General features: G+C 42.8%; 1 protein-coding gene across 2 annotated transcripts in view; it reads right to left on the bottom strand.

Moving 5' to 3' along the window:
- Positions 1-22316, bottom strand: part of MLLT3 (MLLT3 super elongation complex subunit) — a 367858-nt gene that overhangs the window by 43163 nt on the left and 302379 nt on the right. For both annotated transcript variants that reach the window (XM_069766027.1, XM_069766035.1), the window contains exons 10-11: positions 11698-11769; positions 7620-7691 (exon numbers count right to left, since the gene is read on the bottom strand). In XM_069766027.1, the coding sequence (XP_069622128.1) occupies positions 7620-7691; positions 11698-11769 (144 nt within the window). The remainder of the gene's footprint in view (positions 1-7619; positions 7692-11697; positions 11770-22316) is intronic.

Here is a 22316-nt window from a genome sequence, read left to right as displayed (position 1 = left end):
GGTTTATTTGGTGGAATTATATATTTAAGATAGAGGACATTTTTATTTTTTGTTCTGTTGGGAGAGTGGTGCAGGTACCATTTTACATTTTTGCCTGAGACAGCAGAAAAGCTAGAATTGGCTCAAACGGTTAGTCCCAATATCGCTAGAGGAAATTTTCCATGACATTTATGCATATAACAATGGATTTTACCAACTCAATAGATGGGGCAGTGTTCTCATGAGCCTAACAGAAAAAGCACCAATAAAGATAATTTTCCTATGGTCTTTCTAACTTCAAGAAGGGCATGTAGTAAACAAATACTACTAGAGAGCGCTCTCACTGCCTTGCTGAGATTTTATGTGTGCTACAATGGGAAGTGACTGGAACAGCATAAGCCATGCAGTGAAATGTTGGAGCACTGCCAAATTCCTTCTAGCTCACAGTCATAATTGTGTGAGCAGCTAAGGACAAGATGACACATTTTTAAAGGCAGAGGGATTTCACAAAAGACTAACCACTCTGAAATAGTTTAATATTATGCTTGTTTATATAGCGCCATAATATTCCACAGCACTTTACAGACACTGTCACGGTCCCCACTGGGGCCCACAATCTAAATTCCCTATCAGTATGTCTTTGGAGTTTGGGAGACAACCCATAATAAATTATATATATATATATATATATATATATATATATATATATATATATATATATATATATATATATATATATATATATATATATATATATATATATATATATATATACATATATACATATACATATATCTATCTATCTATCTATCTATCTATAGATAGATAGATATATATATATATATACACACACACACACACAGTATATATATCTGTGAAGTGCTGTGGAATATTATGGCGCTATATAAGGTCATTAAAGCGCTCATTCTTAGGAAGAAAAGCATGGCGATTGCAGTGGTGACAACCAGGGCCCGTCCGAGGGTAAGTATATCAAAATTTTTTATTTTTATTCTTTATTTTACACATTAATATGGATCCCAGGGCCTGAAGGAGAGTTTCCTCTCCTTCAGACCCTGGGAACCATTACGGATACCTTCCGATATTTGTGTCCCATTGACTTGTATTGGTATCGGATATCGGCGATATCCGATATTTTTCGGATATCAGCCGATACCATCCGATACCGATACTTTCAAATATCGGACGGTATCGCTCAACACTAGTTGACACCCTTGTAATTCTTGAGCACATTGCGCACCGCGGACAAAGGAATATCAAGATCTCTGGAGATGGACTTCTAACCTTGAGATTGTTGGCGTTTCAACAATTTTGGTTCTCAAACCCTCAGACAGTTCACTTCTCTTTCTGTTCTCCATGCTTAGAGTGGCACACACAGACACACAATACAAACATTGAATCAACGTCTCCCATTTTATTTGGTTTCAGGTGGCATTTTCATATTGCCCACACCTGTTACTTGCCACAGGTGAGTTTGAACAAGCGTCACATGCTTGAAACAAAGTTGTTTACCCACATTTTTGGAAAGGCGCCAACAATCTTGTCTGGTCCATTTTTGGGGTTTTGTGTGAAATTATGTGCACTCTGTCTTTGTTTCTATTTTTTTTTTGTGTTCCAATAGACAAAAAGGAAATAAACATGTGTATAACAATGTGTAATTGTAATAATTTTCTGGGAGAAATACTTGCCAACAATTTTGGTCATGACCGTATTAAAGTTTCTTATTTTAATTAGTGCTGATGTGTACTATTGATTTATGAAATTAAAACAACAATTCCTCTTCAAAATTGTTGCATTCTATTATGAATACAATTTATAATTATGGTAAACCATAGATGGTGTTTACTATGGGAAAAATGAATCTACAGTGAAAAATATCATCATACAAATCATCTGCCTGAAGCAAAAGAAAATTGAAATCTCATTAAAGAGTTTTACAATATAAACAGTTAAAATACACATTTTCTATTTGTGTAAATCCATCTTTTATCAAGGCACAAATCATTAAGTGTCCAAGTGCCGTTAGTTTAATTTGCTTTCCAATGACTAACTTTGGTATGACCATATAAACTTGTGTCTACAGGTAACGGGAAGGGATTTTCTCGGCTCCTGTCAACAAGCAATCTCTGCTTCCATCCCCAGGGGCTTTTCTCTGCACCTGGCAAGGTTATTGCATGTATGTTTTTTTTTTTTTACTTCTTTCTGTTAGTTTTGTGCATTACGTACATCTATAGCTTATCCAACAAAGAACTTGAACTAAGTGCCACGCAGAAGATTTATATTTTTAGCTTAAATCCACATGAAACACCTGTAGATATTAGAAAATAACTAAGCTAGAACTTGTGGAAACAGTAATTTGATATCCGTTGTATGATCTTTTGTCTGATGTTTTTTAGTGCTTCAGGGATCTAATGATCAAATAAAATGTGAAAATAAAATATCAAGAAGGTAAACTAAATGTTTGAAAATGTACCCCATATTCATCACTTTTTTTTCATTAATAATCAGCTTTTATGGTACCAGAGTACGGTAAATCTTAAAAAGGTTGTATTGTCAAGACAACGCCTGTTCATATGTCTGATGTGGAGAAAGAACCATCATGTAATATCACTTATGATCAGTCAAAGGAATCGTCTCCAGTAAAAATCAGCAATTTGATGGCTGTCTTGAAAAATCAGACATGGGGTAGATCAGCTGTCATATTAAAGAGGTTGCACCTTCAACAGGGTGACCAATACTGAGGGCAATCTGGCCTGTTTATCTGGCCCCGAGGAGCCCCTGGCCAGATTACCCTCATGTGCAGGAGAAAATGGCAGTGGAGCGGAGCTGCAGGGATCTGTTCTGCTTCCTGCCCGCGCTCCCTGTCTGACACAGCATGCGGCTGGATGATGTGAGAATTCAGCGCACGGCTGTGTCAAAGAAAGCTGCCGGCAAAGACGATGCTGCGGCTGCTGCTGCTGTGTGTGTGTGTGTGTGTGTGTGTGTGTGTGTGTGTGTGTGTGTGTGCGCGCGCGCGCGCGCGGGGGAACGTGCAGGGAGGTGAGTGGTGTGTGTGTGTGTGTTGTGTAGGTAGTGGAAAGGGCAATGATGGGGTGGTGAGGGAGAAGGCAATGATATATTTATCTATATATGATATCTTACATATAGATGTACCTTATATTTTTAATGGTGCGTGGCTAATAGTATATTAATGGTGGGGTACATATCTGTATTCGGGGGGAGATGATCATCGTGACAAGATGAGTCATGGCTGGGAGATGTCGACATGAAGGTCTGACCAGATAGAGAAAAAACAAGAAAAAGTGGCTCTAATCAGACGAGACATCAGTGGTAAGTTTCTGGATGTAGATATTATTCTATATCTGCACTGTGTGACGTCGAGTGATTTTTTTTGTAAAATCCATTATTCTACATTCTCACATTTGTATGAAAGGTCTGCGTGCTTCCAGGTTTTTTTTTATCGAATGGCACACGGACAGGTTTATAGGACCATGCACAGAAACATGAAAATTATGGATCTGAGAATGAGATACGCGAGGGTCAGAGAATGTGGGCAGCACACTGACACTGCACATGTAATGTAAAGATTATATATATATATATATATATATATATACATATATACATATGCATATACATACACACACACACATATACACATATATATATATTTCTAAATCTGCGAACTCGGATTCAGGAAAATGGTCGCCGTGATCTCCATCTGCGCACGCGTGGCCTCCCGCAGCCATTTTCCTGAAGCCCCGGTAAGCAGAGCACTTCATCTGCGCATGCGCGGCCTCAGGAAGATGGCCGCCGCCACCGATAAAGCCATGATTCACCCGGCTCTGCTGCTTATCTTGGATACCGGGCCGCTGCGTCACCTCACATTTGGAAGGGACCCTGCTCACGCCATACCGCTCATTGCACCTCATCATCCCTGCACCTCTTCCACCGCCAAAGCACTGCTGCAACCCCCCCATGGACACCAGGGTGTGGCGTCGCCCACCTAAACAGGAAGGGACCCTGCTCAGGTGAACACCATATCGCCCACCGCAACACTGCACCTCTGCTGACACCATGCCTCCTGTGACCCTGCTCTGCCACCGCCAGCCCTCAGGCAAGATACTGTAAATTCGGACAAAAAGACGGACTCCCATCTTATTAAAAAAAATATTTTTTTCTGCAATTTTCACCCCAAATTTGGTGTGCGTCTTATAGTCCGGTGCGGTACATACACACACTGCTCAAAAAAATAGAGGGAACACTAAAATCACCCGTAATCTTTATTCATTACATAGCAGAATGTGTTGAGAACAATAAAACCTAAAAATTATCAACATAAATCACAACTAATATCCCACGGAGGTCTGGAGTTGGAATGATGCTGAAAATCAAAGTGGAAAATGAAGTTACAGGCTGATCCAACTTCAAAGGAAATGCCTCAAGAGAAGGAAATTATTTTGATCAGTAGTGTGTGTGGCCTCCACGTGCCTGTATGACCTCTCTACAACACCTGGGCATGCTCCTTATGAGGCGGCGGATGGTCTCCTGAGGGATCTCCTCCCAGACCTGGACTAAAGCATCCGCCAACTCCTGGACAGTCTGTGGTGCAATATGACATTGGTGGATGGTGCGAGACATGATATTCCAGATGTGTTCAATCGGAATCAGGTCTGGGGAATGGGTGGGCCAGTCCATAGCTTCAATGCTTTCATCTTGCAGGAACTGTTGACACACTCCAGCCACATGAGGTCTGGCATTGTCCTGCATTAGGAGGAACCCAAGGTCAACCGCACCAGCATATGGTCTCACAAGGGGTCAGAGGATCTTATCTCGGTACCTAATAGCAGTCAGACTACCTCTGGCAAGGACATGGAGGGCTGTGAGGCCCTCCAAAGAAATGCCACCCCACACCATTACTGACCAACTGCCAAACTGGTCATGCTGAAGGATGTTGCCGGCAGCAGATCGCTCTCCAGGGTGTATCCAGACTGTCACATGTGCTCAGTGTGAACCTGCTTTTATCTGTGAAGAGCACAGGGTGCCAATGGCGAATTTGCCAATCCTGGTCTTCTGTGGCAAATATCAAGCGTCCTGCACAGTGTTGGGCTGTGAGCACAACCCCCATCTGTGGACGTCAGGCACTCAGACCATCCTCATGGAGTTGGTTTCTAACAGTTTGTGTAGACACATGCACATTTCTGGCCTGTAGGAGGCCATTTTGCAGGGCTTTGTACTCCTTGTTCCTCCTTGTACAAAGGCTGAAGTAGCGGTCCTGCTGCTGGGTTGTTGCCCTCCTATGGCCCCTCCACATCGCCTGGTAGTGCCTCCAGCCACTACGATGACAGACACAGCAAACCTTCTTGCCACAGCTGCGCTACCTGAGCCACTTGTGTGGGTTGTAGAGTCCGTCTCATGCTACCACAAGTGTGAAAGCACAACCAACATTCATAAGTGACCAAAACATCAGCCAGAAAGCATTGGTACTGAGATATGGTCTGTGGTCCCCACCTGCAGAACCACTCCTTTATTGAGTTTGTCATGATAATTGTCAATAAATTCCATCTGTTGTCTATTTCATTTAAACAACAGCATGTGAAATTGATTGTCAAACAGTCTTGCTTCCTAAGTGGACAGTTTGATTTCACAGAAGCTTGATTTACTTGGAGTTATATTCAGTTGTTTAAGTGTTCCCTTTAATATATATATACCCCATAGTGTCCTGCCCCTGCTTTAGGGACTACAGATTATCCCTCATAAGAGTTCGCTCACACTTGAATTATAAATAAAAATAAATAAATTGTACGCAAGTGTGAGCAATCCTTTATAGAGATCATTGATGGTAGTTTGGGAGCATAAAGCTCTTGGGAGAACTGCAACTGTGGTTTCAGGAGAACTTGCAGCAGAATGTCTGTGTCTACCTCTAGCTCCTCCCCCTCCTTGAATGCATCAACTGCCATCTCCTATCTCAGTAAATTGAAAATCTGTATTCATTGACTACGATTTTTCCCCAATACGGAGATAGAAGATAATAGTTTGTGCTCATAAAGCTCCTTGGAGAACTTCAAACTGTGGTTTCAGGAGAACTTGCAGCAGAATGTCAGAGTCTACCTCTAGCTCCCTCCTTCTCCTCCATAAAATTTTCAATGCACCAACTCCCATCTCAATAATGGGAAAATCTTTCTTCACTGAATACACAATTTACCCATGTATTGAGAGTGAAAGTCCTAAAGGAGAAACCAGCAGATTTATGTGATAAGATATATTAAACAGTTACTTATTTTTATGCGTACTATTGATTTATGAAAATGGTGGTTATTCTAAGTTTTCTTTTGGTATTTGGTGAAAATCTGCAGTATTACAATATTAACTACCGTATATACTCGAGTATAAGCCGAGATTTTCAGCCCAAATTTTTGGGCTGAAAGTGCCCCTCTCAGCTTATACTCGAGTCACGGTGGGTGGCAGGGTCGGCGGGTGAGGGGGAGAGGGCGCTGAGGCATACTTACCTAGTCCCAGCGATCCTGGCGCTCCCCCTGCCGTCCCACGGTGTTCTGTGCTGCAGCTTCTTCCCCTCTTCAGCGGTCACGTGGGACCGCTCATTAGAGAAATGAATAGGCGGCTCCACCTCCCATAGGGGTGGAGCCGCCTATTCATTTCTCTAATCAGCGGTAACGGTGACCGCTGATAGAGGAAGAAGCTGCGGCACCGAAGACCAGCTGTGACAGGCAGAGGGAGCCGGACGTCGGGACCAGGTAAGTATGTAATATTCACCTCTCCGCGTTCCAGCCGCCGGGCGCCGCTCCATCTTCCCAGCGTCTGCGCTCTGACTGTGCAGGTCAGAGGGCGCGATGACGCATTTAGTGTGCGCGGCGCCCTCTGCCTGATCAGTCAGAGCAGAGAGACGCCGGGACCGGATGCTGGGAGCTGCAAGCAAGAGAGGCGAGTATGGCTTTTTTTTTTTTTACTGCAGCAACAGTGGCAATGGCAGAGCTTTCTATGGGGAACTATGAACGGTGCAGAGCACTATATGGGGCACAGCTATAGGGCAATAACGAACGGCGCAGAGCACTATATGGGGCACAGCTATAGGGAACTATTAACGGTGCAGAGCACTGTATGGGGCACAGCTATGGGACAATCATGAACGGTGCAGAGCACTATATGGGGCACAGCTATGGGACAATCATGAACGGTGCAGAGCACTATATGGGGCACAGCTATGGGACAATCATGAACGGTGCAGAGCACTGTATGGGGGGCACAGCTATGGGGCAATAATGAACGGTGCAGAGCACTATATGGCACAGCTATGGGGAAATAATGATCTATTTTTATTTTTGAAATTCACCGGTAAATGCTGCATTCCACCCTAGACTTATACTCGAGTCAATAAGTTTTCCCAGTTTTTTGTGGCAAAATTAGGGGGGTCGGCTTATACTCAGGTCGGCTTATACTCGAGTATATACGGTAGCTGTCTCCATTCATTTCCATGTACACAGTAAGAGGAGACATCACATGTTGGCAATATATTTTGCATTGTACATTATCACAGCAATGAAAACATTTTTTTTTAAGAATCTGCATAAAAATGTTGCAGTTTTAGTGCCTTAGTTACTTACCTGCTGTAGTACATGTCTTTCTCTTAGAGTCATTAATCTTCTGTGAAGCTCAACTAGTTCATCGAGGTATGCCTGCAAAAGAGTCACACTGATATTTAAAAGATGTCAAGGAGATACACTCACCTTAAAAGAGTAGCAGGAATTTCTACAGCATTAGGCTCTGGCTACATGGCGACCTTGGCCACTACACCTGTCGGGTGGTCAAAGTTTGCTAGGTATTGCTGCTACAGCTCAGTGCAACACAAGTGAGTGGAATCACATTATCACCCCGATGGTACTGCTATCGCAAGAAGCAAGTCGCAAAAAGTCCAACTACATTCGATTCCATTTTTTGCAATTGCTTGCCTTGGTCGCTGTACCCTCAAGGACTCCTAGCAAACTTGTCAGCTATATGACTTGTGCTGTGGCCAAAGTCACTGTGTAGACTTAGCTTTACTGTTACTTCTCATCCAATGTATTCTAAAATTTCCTATGCCCCCTGAACAATTATGCCGGAAATTTAACTCCCTCTTTGTTTGAGTGTATTATATTCTATAACGTATTGGAACCGTTTTTCCAATGTTAAAGAAACACTCCGGGCATGACTTATTTCCTTTATTTTCTCAGTAGTCCATATGCAGCAACCACATATTTATTTTTTGCTTTGCTCAGTGTGTAATTTTTTCTCAATTATACGGCAGATAGGAAAAGAGTAAATACAAATTTACTTCTCAGATTATCTTTAGTGCAAATCAGATCAATTACACCCATTCTTTATCAACTCACCATTTCACAGTACAGGTGCAGTTTTTGTTTGACCAGTGTACTTCAGAAGATAATATATGGAGGGATAGCTAACATTGTTATACAGGATAGAGTTTAGCAAAAAAAGATTTGGTGAGTCTTAGTACGGTGGCCACGTTGCAGTTCATGGGTGCGTAACCATGGACCTGTGAACCTCCTACCTGCTGGCATAGTTTTAGGCCTGGAGCAACATCATGCCACAACGATGCCATTACAACTGACCATAAGAGGTCATAAGAGGTGCCAGGATGTCTGCAGGTAGGGGAATGTTTGCAGGGCTCCTGTCTGGTGGCCAAGGACAACCAGCAAAGTTGCTGGACAAGAGATGAGCGAACCAGAACGGTAAAGTACAGAGTTCGTAACGAACACTTCTGCTGTACGTTCGTGTTACTGTTAGGGTTTGGAAGCCTAATAAAGCTTGTTGAAAGGCTGCAGAACAGTCAATAAACAAGCTTTAAGGCTGTGGGCACTTCAGGCCCTGTCACAACCATGCCAAGTAATGGCATATCTGTGATTGGCCAGAGCACCACATGACCAGGACTGATGGTGTAAAATAAATAAATAATTTAAAAACACAACGTACAGTTCCCCCTATTTTTAATAACCAGGTAAGGGAAAGTAGACAGCTGTGAGCTGAACTAATTATAATGGGAATGGACCAATATCCATAGACCTTCCAAGACTATTAATATCAGCCCCCAGCTGTCTGTATTGCCTTTGCTGGTTATTACAAATGGATGCCCTCCTATTTTCACTAACCATTTAAGGCAAAGTAGACAGCTGGGAACTGATAATGGGCTGGGAAGGGCCACGGCTTTTGTCCCCTTCCCAGCCTAATAAGGCCAGCCCTCAGCTGCTCCAGAAATAGCGCATCCATTAGATGCGTCAATCCTGGCACTTAGCCTCGGCTATTCCCAATTGCCCTGGTGAGGTGGCAACAGGGGTAATGGGATTGTGCGGTTGATGTCAGCAGCTGGAGCTAACATCAAGCCCACTGGTTAGTAATGGAGAGGCATCTGTCAGACAACCTCATTACTAACCCAGCAGTCAAAAGAAATAGACAAAGAAAATCTTTATTTGACAAAAGAAAACAACTCCCCATTATGCCTCTCCATTACTAACACGTGTGCTTGATTATTCTCTGAACGAGGCTCCTTACACTGGAAGACAGAGCTGGGAATTGTCGCTAGACCTCCATTTAGAATACGGCTGACTTTTTTTTTTTTATAAATTGGTTAAAGAGGCAAACTGTTGGGGAGCCTTTTTCAAATAAAGATTTTTTTGGTGTGTATGTGTATTTATGTATTCTGACTACTGGGTTAGTAATGGGGGTCTGACAGACACCTCTCCATTACTAACCCATGGGCATGATTGTCAGCGTCAGATGCTAACATCAACCCCACAATTCCATTATCCAAATTTCCACTGCACCAGGGCAATCGGGAAGAGCCAAGGCTAAGTCCCAGAATTGACGTATCTAATTGATGCGCCATTTCTGTGGAGGCTGAGGGCTGGTCTTATAAGGCTGGGAAGGGTCCAATATCCATGGCCCTTCCCAGCCTATTAGTATCAGCCCCCAGCTGTCTGCTTTACCTTAGAGTGTTATCAAAATTAAGGGGGACCCCATATAATTTTTTAAGGGTCTCCCCATTTTTAAATAACCAACAAATTTAAATTAGACAGATGGAGGCTGATATTAAGCTGGAAAGGTCCCTGAATATTGGCCCCTTCCCAGCATAAGACCAGCTCACAGCTGTCTGCTTTCCCTTGGCTGGTTAAAAATAGCTGGATCCTCAAGTCATTTTTTATTAACAAGTCCAGTAAACTACCACGCAAGGCATTGTTCCACTCCTCCAGTTGGACCTCCGCCTCCTGATTTAAAGATTTTTTTATTATATGTTATTTTAAATCATATTCCTATCTACATTGGTTTGCAGGGCATTAGTCCTGCTCTTACCGCCAATTTTGCTTCCTTTTGTAGCCCACTAGCCCTTCCTACAACCATTTTATAGTACCAAAATTCGGGTCCCCTTTGAATTCTATTGGGCTCGGGTCTGGGGTCACGTCCCAGTCTAGTTCTAGTACCCAAACCGAACTTTGTACTCAAGTTCGGCCAAACCCGAGCGGGTTTGCTCATGCCTACGCTGAACCAGTGACCATCAAATCTTTTTGCTCAACTCTATTATTAGGACAACAGGGACTGAAAGTCATACATATACTAATGAATGGAAAGTTGAAAAAATTATAGGCGGGATTTTATCCGATCAGCATTAAAGAACATCTGAGGTATGGAGTTGCATTTAACTCTACACCCATCTAATCTTCAATGAGAAACCTTCACAAACTTATTGGCTTGAACACAACTTAATTTTGTTTTGAAACTATTTTTCTAACAATTTTTATGACTGGAAACACATACATTGAAGGCTGAAACTTCATTGCTCTATAAATGTACTCTATAAATTCAATGAAATGCATCTTAATACTTGCTGTTTTCTACACAAAGAAGCCATTCAGCAAATGTTTGTAAAATTGTCTTCATAGAAAATGACATTGCAGTAATGCTTTTAAAAACCATAATCACTGTTCTTGCATTTCTTTTGTTCTAGCCAATAAAAAAGAATCCCGAAAAAAGTGATGCGTGTCAATAACACTCAAAGTCCCCGAAAACCCTTTGCATTCTAACATACAAAAAATGCAGTGAAATTGGCATAGAAGTACCTCTAATTATTTCAATTTAGAAAGTCAAGACGAACAACCTTAACCTTTACCTGTCCAAAACATATCCCACATTCTCTACAGTAATTTCTTTCAACAGCAACCACTGAAGTGTCTCAAATTTATGCTTTAGACATCAAGAAGGCTAGAATTTGTATTTTATTGCATTCTTCTTAGTGATTTTAAACCCATCATCAATGTTTAGGCTTCTAAAAACTGCAGTTAACACAATAAAATATATCAAAAGAGAACAGATGAAATTTTATTCCATAACCAATTTACTTTGTTTCTTCTGGAGAAATGTAGATGAAAGCTCCAGAACCAACATCTTGTGTGGAAGGAAAGTCAACTAAGTGGTTGCCAATATAGGAAATAAATAATAATAATAAAAAAAAAAAATCGGCAACGTTGAAGTTGGGAGGGAGATATGTAATATTTTAGGCTTGTAAAAAATAAATTGGAAAATTACAGTTTTTTTATGGAGGGGAAAAGGGCATGACTATGCTCAAAAGATTAATTACATCTAGTTAATCAGAACTCAACCCCTGGTTCTGGCCAGTCAAAGATTCAAATTTACCTTATCACAGTCTCCATTTTTAATTTGCTTTTCAGACTTGCTTTGTTTAATTGGACTCTTCACTTCCAGGATCTAAAAACCATAACAAAATACAAGGGATGCTCAATTCAGTATGAATTTTTTTTTTTTTGTTCTTTTCTTAACACAGCCTTAAATATAATATATTGTATGTAAATATGTGTATACACACTGTGGCGTATAATAGTTAAAAGTTTGGGCACCCCTGGTCAAAATTACTGTTACTGTGAACAGTTGAGCAAGTTGAAGATGAAATGATCTCTAAAAGGGATAAAATTAAACATGAGACATTTCATTTGCATTTGAGGCAAAAATACACTGCTCAAAAAAATAAAGGGAACACTTAAACAACAATATAACTCCAAGTAAATCAAACTTCTGTGAAATCAAACTGTCCATTTAGGAAGCAACACTGATTGACAATCAATTCCACATGCTGTTGTGCAAATGGAACAGACAACAGATGGAAATTATTGGCAATTATCAAGACACCCTCAATAAAGGAGTGGTTCTGCAGGTGGGGACCACATATCACATCTCAGTACCAATGCTTTCTGGCTGACATTTTGGTCACTTTTGAATGTTGGTTGTGCTTTCACACTCGTGGTAGCATGAGACGGACTCAACAACCCCCACAAGTGGCTCAGGTAGTGCAGTTCATCCAGGATGGCACATCAATGCGAGCTGTGGCAAGGTGGTTTGCTGTGTCTGTCAGCGTAGTGTCCAGAGGCTGGAGGCGCTACCAGGAGACAGGCCAGTAAACCAGGAGATGTGGAGGGGGCTGTAGGAGGGCAACAACGCAGCTGCAGGACCGTTACCTTCGCCTTTATGCAAGGAGGAACAGGAGGAGCACTGCCAAAGCCATGCAAAATGACCTCCAGCAAGCCACAAATGTGCATGTGTCTGCACAAACGGTTAGAAACCGGATCCATGAGCATGGTCTGAGGGCCCGACGTCCACAGATGGGGGTTGTGCTCACAGCACAACACCACCGTGCAGGCGGCTTGGCATTTGCCATAGAACACCAGGATTGGCTAATTCGCCACTAGTGCCCTGTGCTCTTTACAGATGAAAGCAGGTTCACACTGAGCACATGTGACAGATGTGACAGTCTGGAGATGCCGTGGAGAGCCTTCAGCTGCACGCAACATCAATTAGCATGACCGCTTTGGCAGTGGGTCAGTAATGGTGTGGGGTGGCATTTCTTTGGAGGGCCTCACAGCCCTCCATGTGCTCGCCAGAGGTAGCCTGACTGCCATTAGGTACGGTGATGAGATCCTCAGACCCCTTGTGAGACCATATGCTGGTGCGATTGGCCCTGGGTTCCTCCTAATGCAGGACAATGCCAGACCTCATGTGGCTGTAGTGTGTCAGCAGTTCCTGCAAGATGAAGGCATTGAAGCTATGGACTGGCCTGCCCGTTCCCCAGACCTGAATCCAATTGAGCACATCTGGGACATCATGTCTCGCTCCATTTACCAATGTGACGTTGCACCACAGACTGTCCAGGAGTTGGCGGATGCTTTAGTCCAGGTCTGGAAGGAGATCCCTCAGGAGACAATCCGCCACCTCATCAGAACATGCCCAGGCGTTGTACAGTAGGGAGGTCAACAGGCACGTGGACACCACACACAATACAGAGCATCATTTCCTTGTCATGAGGCATTTCCACTGAAGTTGGATCAGCCTGTAATTTGATTTTCCACTTTGATTTTGAGTATCATTCCAAATCCAGACCTCCATGGAAAATTCATTTTGATTTACATTGATAATTGTTATGTTTTATTGTTCTGAAAACATTCCACTATGCAATTAATAAAAATTTGCAACTGGAATATTTCATTCAGAGATATCTAGGATGTGGTATTTTAGTGTTCATTTTTTTGAGCAGTATATATATATTTTCATCTTTTACATTTTAAAAATTACAAAAAGGAAAATGGGCAGGTGCAAAAGTGTGGGCACCCTGCATGGTTAGTACCTAGTAGCGTCCCCTTTTGAAAGTATCTCAACTTGTAAACGCTTTTTGTAGCCATACAAGAGTCTTTTAATTCTTGTTTGAGGGATTTTCATACATTCTTCCTTAGAAACTTTTTCCAGTTCTGTGAAATTCATATGTCGTCTTACTGCTATTTTGAGGTCTAGCCAAAGATTTTCAAAGTTGTTAAGATCAGGGGAGCGTGATGGCCATTGTAAAACCTTCAGCTTGCACCTTTTGGGGTAGTCCATTGTGGATTTTGACATGTGTTTAGGATAATTATCCATTTGTAGAAGCAATCCTATTTTCAACTTCAGCTTTTTTTTTTTTTTTACAGATGGTGTTATGTTTGCATCAAGAATTTGTTGAAATTTCATTGAATCCATTATTATCTCTACCCATAAAATATTCCCTGTGCCATTGGCTGCAACACAACCACAAAACCATGATTGATCCACCCCCATGCTTAATGGTTGGGGAGATTTCTTTTTCTGAAATTCAGTGCTCATTTCACTCCACTGATCACTGTGGCCAAAGAGTTCTATTCTAACCTCATTGGTCCTCAGGACTTGTTTCCAAAATGCATCAGGCTTGTTTAGATGTTCTTTTGCATACTTCTGACCCCGAATTTTATGGTGATGATGCAGGAAATGTTTTTTTATGACTCTCCCATGAAGGCCATATTTGTGCAGGTTTCTCTAAACAGTAGAACAATGTTCCACAACTCCAGAGTCTGCTAAAACTAAATCTCACTGAAATTTTGCTTGGTCTTCCAGTCCTTACCTTGACCTCCACTATTCCTGTTGACTGTCATTTCTTAATTACTTTTCAAACTGAGAAAAAGGAAACTTGAAAACACATTGCTATCTCCTTATAACCTTTTCCTGTTTTTTGCAATTTTCATTTTCAGAGTGTTAGGCAGCTGCTTAAAAGAACCCATGGCTGCTGTTTTTTGGTGCAAGGTTAAAGGAGGCTGGGTTTTTATAAAGCTGGGAAATTTGGCCCTTTCCAATGATGATAGTGAAGAAGCCATAACCCTAACAGGCTAATTAAAGGGAATCTGTCACCCCTTTTTTCGATAGGAGATAAAAATATTGTTCAATTTAGCGTGAGCTCTGCATTACCACAGTACCTTTCATATCCACAGATTCCCCACCTTTGCTGAGAAAATACCTTTGTAATCTCTCCGGCGTCCTATGTAAATTACTCCGGTCTGGTCCAATAGGCGGGGCCTATTTGCCGTCTCTCCCCACCTCCTGCCTTGCTCTACGCATTTATTTTTCTTCTTTACTGCACTGGCGTTGTTTTCCTGCGCCTGCGCATTGAAATGTCCTCTCACGCGTGTGCAGTATGTTTTGCCCAACAGTGGGCAAAGCATAAAACTCATTATTGCGTATGCGCCGGCATTTTCCATGACGTTCTGTGCCCCGGAAGTCTTTCCATGCAAAGTCCAGGAACACAAGATTTCCACAGCAATACTTCCGGAGCACAGAGCATACGGTAAAAAGCTGGCGCATGCGCAATAATGATTTTATGCTTTGCCCACAGTTGGTCAAAGCATACTGTGCAGGCGCTAGAGGCCAATTCATTGTGCACGCTCAGAAACTGCACGGGATCTGTGCTATTCACAGACCTTGTTACGTTCAGCACGCCGAGGAGCGGGGGCAGAGAGGGTGAATAGGCCCCGCCCATCGGACTGGGGAAATTTACATAGGATGCCGGAGAGATTACAAAGGTATTTTCTCAGGTGGGGAATCAGGGTATATGAAAGGTACTGCAGTCTGAAACCTTAGTCAAAGTTATCTGAAACCAAATTTTTGCATTTTCCTTTCTGTAATTTTTAAACTGCAAAAGATGAAAATACATATTTTTTTGCCTAAAATACAAAGGAAATGTGTCATCTTTAACTTTAGGCCTTCTAGAGATCATTTCATCTTCAACTTGCTTAACCGTTCACAATAACAGTAATTTTGACCAGCATTGCCCAAACTTTTACATTCCACTGTATCCCTCTACACCCCCCAACATTGAAATTGCAATACCAAGTAGCAAATGTCATGGAATTATGTAAATCACAGGAACGATAGACAATTAAATGCAAATGCTGAAAAAATAGAAACATTTTTCAAAATATGTCGATTTATTCTGTATTGAGTGTATTAGTGCCTCATACAAAAACACATTCACTTACACGCATTGGCATGCCATCAATGATATTAATAGGTTATTAAATATGTGTATGTAATATAGTGTGCATGTATTAATAAACTCACCTGCCACTGCTTTCTCTGGGATCCAGCTTCACTTCTCAGTGACGTCACTACTCTGCAGACTCTTTGGGTCATTGTATGCGGTGTGTATGAGCCAAAAGTTTATTTTACAATATAATCCTATGGAGCCTCGTTCTTACGCTCCATAGGCTTATAGTGTAAAAGCCACTTCCAGGTCAAACAGAACAATGATGCCACTGAGAAGAAAAGCTGAACGGTGCTGGATTCCAGAGAGCAGTGATAAGCGAGTATATTAATACACTTACTCTACACTACATACCCACATTTAATGGGAAAGGCTTCTTTAACAGTTTTTTGAGGAATGTTCTGTCATGCTGAATGCACTTGGGCAAATCATCAAGATCCACTGCTGGCAGCTCAATTTGCAATTGCCAATCAATGATGTACCAGATCTGCTTGATGGGAGACAAATCCGGAGATGCCGCAGGCTATGATCAGGGCCGTATTTAGAGTTTCTGCTGCCCTAGGCACTTTTCGTGCTGCCTCCCCCATTGGTGAGTATGACTAATGCAGACACTATCGGCAGTGACTTAGGCTACTTTCACATCAGCGATTTTTGACATTTGCGGCAGATCCGGCAGTTTTTCCGCATCCGTAATGGATCACTTATGGCAACACTGTGTTCGGCCTCATTCACTCCCTATGGGACTTGCGGCACTTGCGGTTTTGCTGCGATCCAGCAAATGCGGTACTTGCAGCAACAAGAAAAAAAATGCTGCTAGCAGTGTATTTTTTGTCTCACCTCAAGTGCTGCACATGTCCGCAAGTCCCATAGGGAATGAATGAGGCCGAACGCAGAGTTGCCGGCCTGTAAGTGATGTTACACGACAGAGGCGGAAAAACTGCAGTATCTGCCGCGAACGGAGAAAATCGCTGATGTGAAAGTAGCCTTAGCAAACCTTTCCATTAGTTGTCATGTGAGAATCTGGTGGATCTCATACACAGTACATGGTCAGTTGATTCTGCCACGGTTTGGCTGACAGGTTTTTAAGGGGAACCTGTCTGTCGATTCATACTACCAAAACCACGGGCAGCATCACTCAGACTGCAAACAGGGAAGTTTATCTCTGCAATGCTGGGACGTTTCAGAGAGAATAGTTTGAAGAGCTGGATGGGTAATTTAGTGAGAGAAAGGACTAATCTGTTGCTATCGTATGTGGGCTTCTCACTCCATGTCTCTAGATCAGGGGTGGGCAATTTATTTTCCTGAGGGGCCAGATGAAAGACCATGACTGTTGTGGAGGCCGAACCAATAGCATGAAAATAATTCTACTCAATATTAATTAATATTATTTGTATCACTTAATATTGAGCAGAATTAAGTATGCTGACACCCCCTATATATCTTTAAACCCCCCACAGCCCCTTAAATACAGCATGAGCCCCACACAGCCTCCCCATATACAGCATGAGACCAGCCTCTCATCTCCTCTCCTTTCCAGCCTCTCCTCTCCATTCCAGCCTCTCATCTCCTTTCCAGCCTCTCATCTCCAGCCTCTCCTCTCCAGCCTCTCCTCTCCAGCCTCTCCTTTACAGCCTCTCATCTCCTTTACAGCCTCTCATCTCCTCTCATCTCCTCTCCAGCCTCTCATCTCCTCTCCAGCCTCTCATCTCCTCTCCAGCCTCTCCTCTCCAGCCTCTCATCTCCTTTCCAGCCTCTCATCTCCTTACCAGCCTCTCCTTTCCAGCCTCTCCTCTCCTTATCAGCCTCTCATCTCCTTACCAGCCTCTCCTTTCCAGCCTCTCCTCTCCTGCCTCTCCTCTCCTTACCAGACTCTTTCCAGCCTCTCCTCTCCTGCCTCTCAGTTCCTTACCAGCCTCTCCTCTCCTTACCAGCCTCTCCTCTCCTTACCAGCCTCTCAGCTCCTTACCAGCCTCTCATCCCCTCCCCTCACTCACTCACATCAGCAGTCTCCCGTCTCCTCTCTGCAGCTTCCTCTGAGTCCTCACACACTGCCCGCCTCCTCCTCTCCCTGCTCACCGCCGACTTCAGTATCTTCTCCCACAAACATTACCTGCTTCTCTGCAGTCTGCTCCAGTGCTCTTAAGAAGAGCGCCCAGCGTGTGACATGATCGGCGTCAGGAGGACCATGATGCACTTGGGCTGCTGCTGCTTAAAGGTACAGCACCCATTTCTGCCCCATACAGTAGTCAGGGCAGCAATGCCCTGATGGTGGCCTTGCGCTTGAGACCCCCTCCCCCCGCAGCAGCTGGGACTGAGGTGGGTGGGCGGGGGGACCCCCGGACTTTAAAAAAAAAAAATTTTTAAACTTGCTCAGGTGCCGCCCCCCTGCATTGTCCCCACCCTAGGCACGTGCCCTCAAGTGCCTAGTGGCAAATACGGCCCTGGCTATGATAGTACTTTTAGGCCTCGTAGGTTGCTCACAGCAGCAGCAATAACCAGCCTGGCAATGTCACCTCTTGCGACACTTTTTGAATATAATTTGCATATCATTAGAGTGCCTTTTGATACCATGATTTCAATAATTCCCCAACTTTTTCTTCTTGGCGTTGCAATTCAATGTTCCGGAGTGTAACCTGAGATCTATAAGGTCTAAAACAATTTGTGTTGAGTTAGGAAAGATTCCAAAAAATGACTATAGGAGAATTAAACTAGCATTCATCTAATCCAAAACTGAAGAAAAAGTTTCAAATTAAGAGGAAACCTAACCACACAGAAAGTGATTTGTTTATTTGCCTTCCCCACTTCTACCTATTTTAAGCCTTCAAATGAAGAGTTAAAAATAGAAAAAAACAGAATGTTGTAAATTCTGTCTGGTCTCTGGTGGGACTGATAAAAGCTCTTGACCTCTGGTCTTGCACTTTATGGTTTCTGCCAGACACACTGGAAATTACTGCTGTATTATAAAGTAACAAGTGATGGTTTGACAAATCAGGCCAGCAAATCTAGCTGGAATAGGAATCATTCATATTTTGTGCATTTCTTACTATTTTCCCCTTAATGGTAACAGCTTGTAATGCAAAATACTGGTAACATTAAGACAATAAAAAAAGACAACCAATATTATGGATACATAGATGTACAAGGAGCTTTCTAAACAGTGGGCTACAGTAATGATTAAGAGTTCAAGATGAATGAGCCATTTTTCACCAAACAAGCCATCAAAATATATTTTCATGCAAAGATAATTGTGGTAATAGATAGGGAAAGCAGTGCAGGAATCAGTGAATATGGAAATGCTTAAAGAGTGGTTACTTGAGAAAAAAATCTTGGCTTTTCAAGAATTAGCATTTTCATTTATTTATTTTACAGTTTTTCAAAAAAACGGTGTGTGAGAAGTTGCAGTTTTTATTGAAACAATTGTGAAACATATAATTTAACCAGGGCTGTGGAGTCGGAGTCTGAGTCGGTGTCATGGAAATTTAAGGAGTCGGAGGTTTGGCTTACGGCAGGGGCACATTTATAAGTTGGAGTAGTGGAGTGGGAGCCCATTTTTGTGGAGTCTGAGTTGGTGTCCTGGAAATTGAGGAGTCGGAGGTTTGGCTTACTAACTCCACAGCCCTGAATTTAACACTTTTAACCCCTTAGCGACCGCCGATACGCCTTTTAACGGCGGCCGCTAAGGGTACTTAAACCACAGCGCCGTTAATTAACGGCGCTGTGGAAAAAGTAAATAGCGCCCCCCAGAGGCCGATTTTCTCCGGGGTCTCGGCTGCCGGGGGTAGCCGAGACCCCAGAGAACATGATTCGGGGTTTTTTTTAAAAAAAACGCGATCTCTTTTTAATTTCTCTGTCCTCTGATGTGATCGCACATCGGAGGACAGAGAAAAGGGGTCCCAGGTGGCCCCCCAATACTCACCTAGCTCCCTCGATGCTCCTCGTGTCTCCCGGTGGGCGCCGCCATCTTCAAAATGGCGGGCGCATGTGCAGTGCGCCCGCCGGCCGGTACTGGGAGAATCTTTGGGGTCTCGGCTGCCGGGGGTAGCCGAGACCCCAAAGAGCATGATCGGGGTCGGTTTTACCGACCCCTGTTTTGCGATCGCCGGTAATTAACTGTTTACCGGCGACCGCAAAAAAAAAAGTAAAGTGTAATTCTCGGTCCTCTGATGTGATCGCACATCAGAGGACAGAGAAATAGGGGGATTCGGGGACCCTGTCATACTCACCTGTGTCCCTGGTTCCTCTTGCTGCTCCTCCTAGCCGCCGGCAGAAGAACATGGCAGGCGCATGCGCAGTGCGCCCGCCATCTGTCTCCATCTGCCAGCCGGCAGGAGAACAGCAGTCCAATTTCTCCTGTTACCCTTGTGAAAATAAAAACTTGGGGGCTACAATATCTTTTTTGTGGAAAAAAAAATATTTTTTATTTTCACGACTCTGCATTCTAAACTTCTGTGAAGCACTTGGGCATTCAAAGTTCTCACCACACATCTAGATAAGTTCCTTGGGGGGTCTAGTTTCCAAAATGGGTTCACTTGTGGAGGGTTTCTACTGGTTAGGTACATCAGGGGCTCTGCAAACGCAACATAATACCCGCAGACCATTCTATCAAAGTCTGCATTCCAAAACGGCGCTCCTTCCTTCCGAGCTCTGCCGTGCACCCAAACAGTGGTATACCCCCACATATGGGGTACCAGCATACTCAGGACAAATTGGACAACAACTTTTGGGGTCCAATTTCTCTTGTTACCCTTGTGAAAATAAAAACTTGGGGGTTAAAAAATCTTTTTTGTGGAAAAAAAAAATATTTTTTATTTTCACGGCTCTGCATTATAAACTTCTGTGAAGCACTTGGGCATTCAAGGTTCTCACCACACATCTAGATAAGTTCCATGGGGGGTCTAGTTTCCAAAATGGGGTCACTTGTGGGGGATTTCTACTGTTTAGGCACATCAGGGGCTCTGCAAACGTGACATGGCGTCCGATCTCAATTCCAGCCAATTCTACATTGAAAAAGTAAAACGGCACGCTTTCTCTTCCAAGCTCTGCGGTGCGCCCAAACAGTGGTTTACCCCCACATATTGGGTATCGACGTACTCAGGAGAAATTGCACAACAACTTTAGTGGTCTAATTTCTCCTGTTACCCTTGTGAAAATAAAAATTTGTGGGCAAAAAGATCATTTTTGTAGAAAAAATTCGATTTTTTTTTTTCATGGCTCTACATTATAAACTTCTGTGAAGCACATGGGGGTTCAAAGTGCTCACCACACATCTAGATAAGTTCCTTAAGGGGTCTAGTTTCCAAAATGGGGTCACTTGTGGGGGGTTTCCACTGTTTAGGCACATCAGGGGCTCTCTAAACGTGACATGGCGTCCGATCTCAATTCCAGCCAATTCTGCATTGAAAAAGTCAAACGGCGCTCCTTCACTTCTAAGTTCTGCGGTGCGCCCAAAAAGTGGTTTACCCCCACATATGGGGTATTGGCGTATTCAGGAGAAATTGCATAACAAAATTTATGGTTACATTTCTGTTTCTACACTTGTGAAAATAAAAAAAAATGGTTCTGAATTAAGATGTTTGCAAAAAAAAGTTAAATGTTCATTTTTTCCTTCCACATTGTTTCAGTTCCTGTGAAGCACGTAAAGGGTTAATAAACTTCTTGAATGTGGTTTTGAGAACCATGAGGGGTGTAGTTTTTAGAATGGTGTCACACTTCATTATTTTCTATCATATAGACCCCTCAAAATGACTTCAAATGTGATGTGGTCCCTAAAAAAAAAATGGTGTTGTAAAAATGAGAAATTGCTGGTCAACTTTTAACCCTTATAACTCCCTAACAAAAAAAATTTTGTTTCCAAAATTGTGCTGATGTAAAGTAGACATGTGGGAAATGTTATTTATTAACTATTTTTCGTGACATATCTCTCTGATTTAAGGGCATAAAAATACAAAGTTTGAAAATTGCAAAATTTTAAAAATTTTCGCCATATTTCCGCTTTTTTCATAAATAATCGCAAGTAATATCGAAGAAATGTTACCACTAACATGAAGTACAATATGTCACGAAAAAACAATCTCAGAATCAGCAGGATCCGTTGAAGCGTTCCAGAGTTATAACCTCATAAAGTGACAGTGGTCAGAATTGCAAAAATTTCCCTGGTCATTAAGTACCAAATTGGCTCTGTCACTAAAGGTACCGTCACACTTAGCGACGCTGCAGCGATACCGACAACGATCCGGATCGCTGCAGCGTCGCTGTTTGGTCGCTGGAGAGTTGTCACACAGACAGCTCTCCAGCGACCAACGATCCCGAGGTCCCCGGTAACCAGGATAAACATCGGGTAACTAAGCGCAGGGCCGCGCTTAGTAACCCGATGTTTACCCTGGTTACCAGCGTAAAAAAACAAACAGTACATACTTACATTCAGCTG

The sequence above is a fragment of the Ranitomeya imitator genome, chromosome 1 (assembly GCF_032444005.1).
Source record: "Ranitomeya imitator isolate aRanImi1 chromosome 1, aRanImi1.pri, whole genome shotgun sequence".
NCBI classification, from domain to species: Eukaryota; Metazoa; Chordata; class Amphibia; order Anura; family Dendrobatidae; genus Ranitomeya; species Ranitomeya imitator.
The sequence above is the reverse complement of the archived record's forward strand: the minus strand, read 5'-3'. Positions and strand labels throughout refer to the sequence as shown.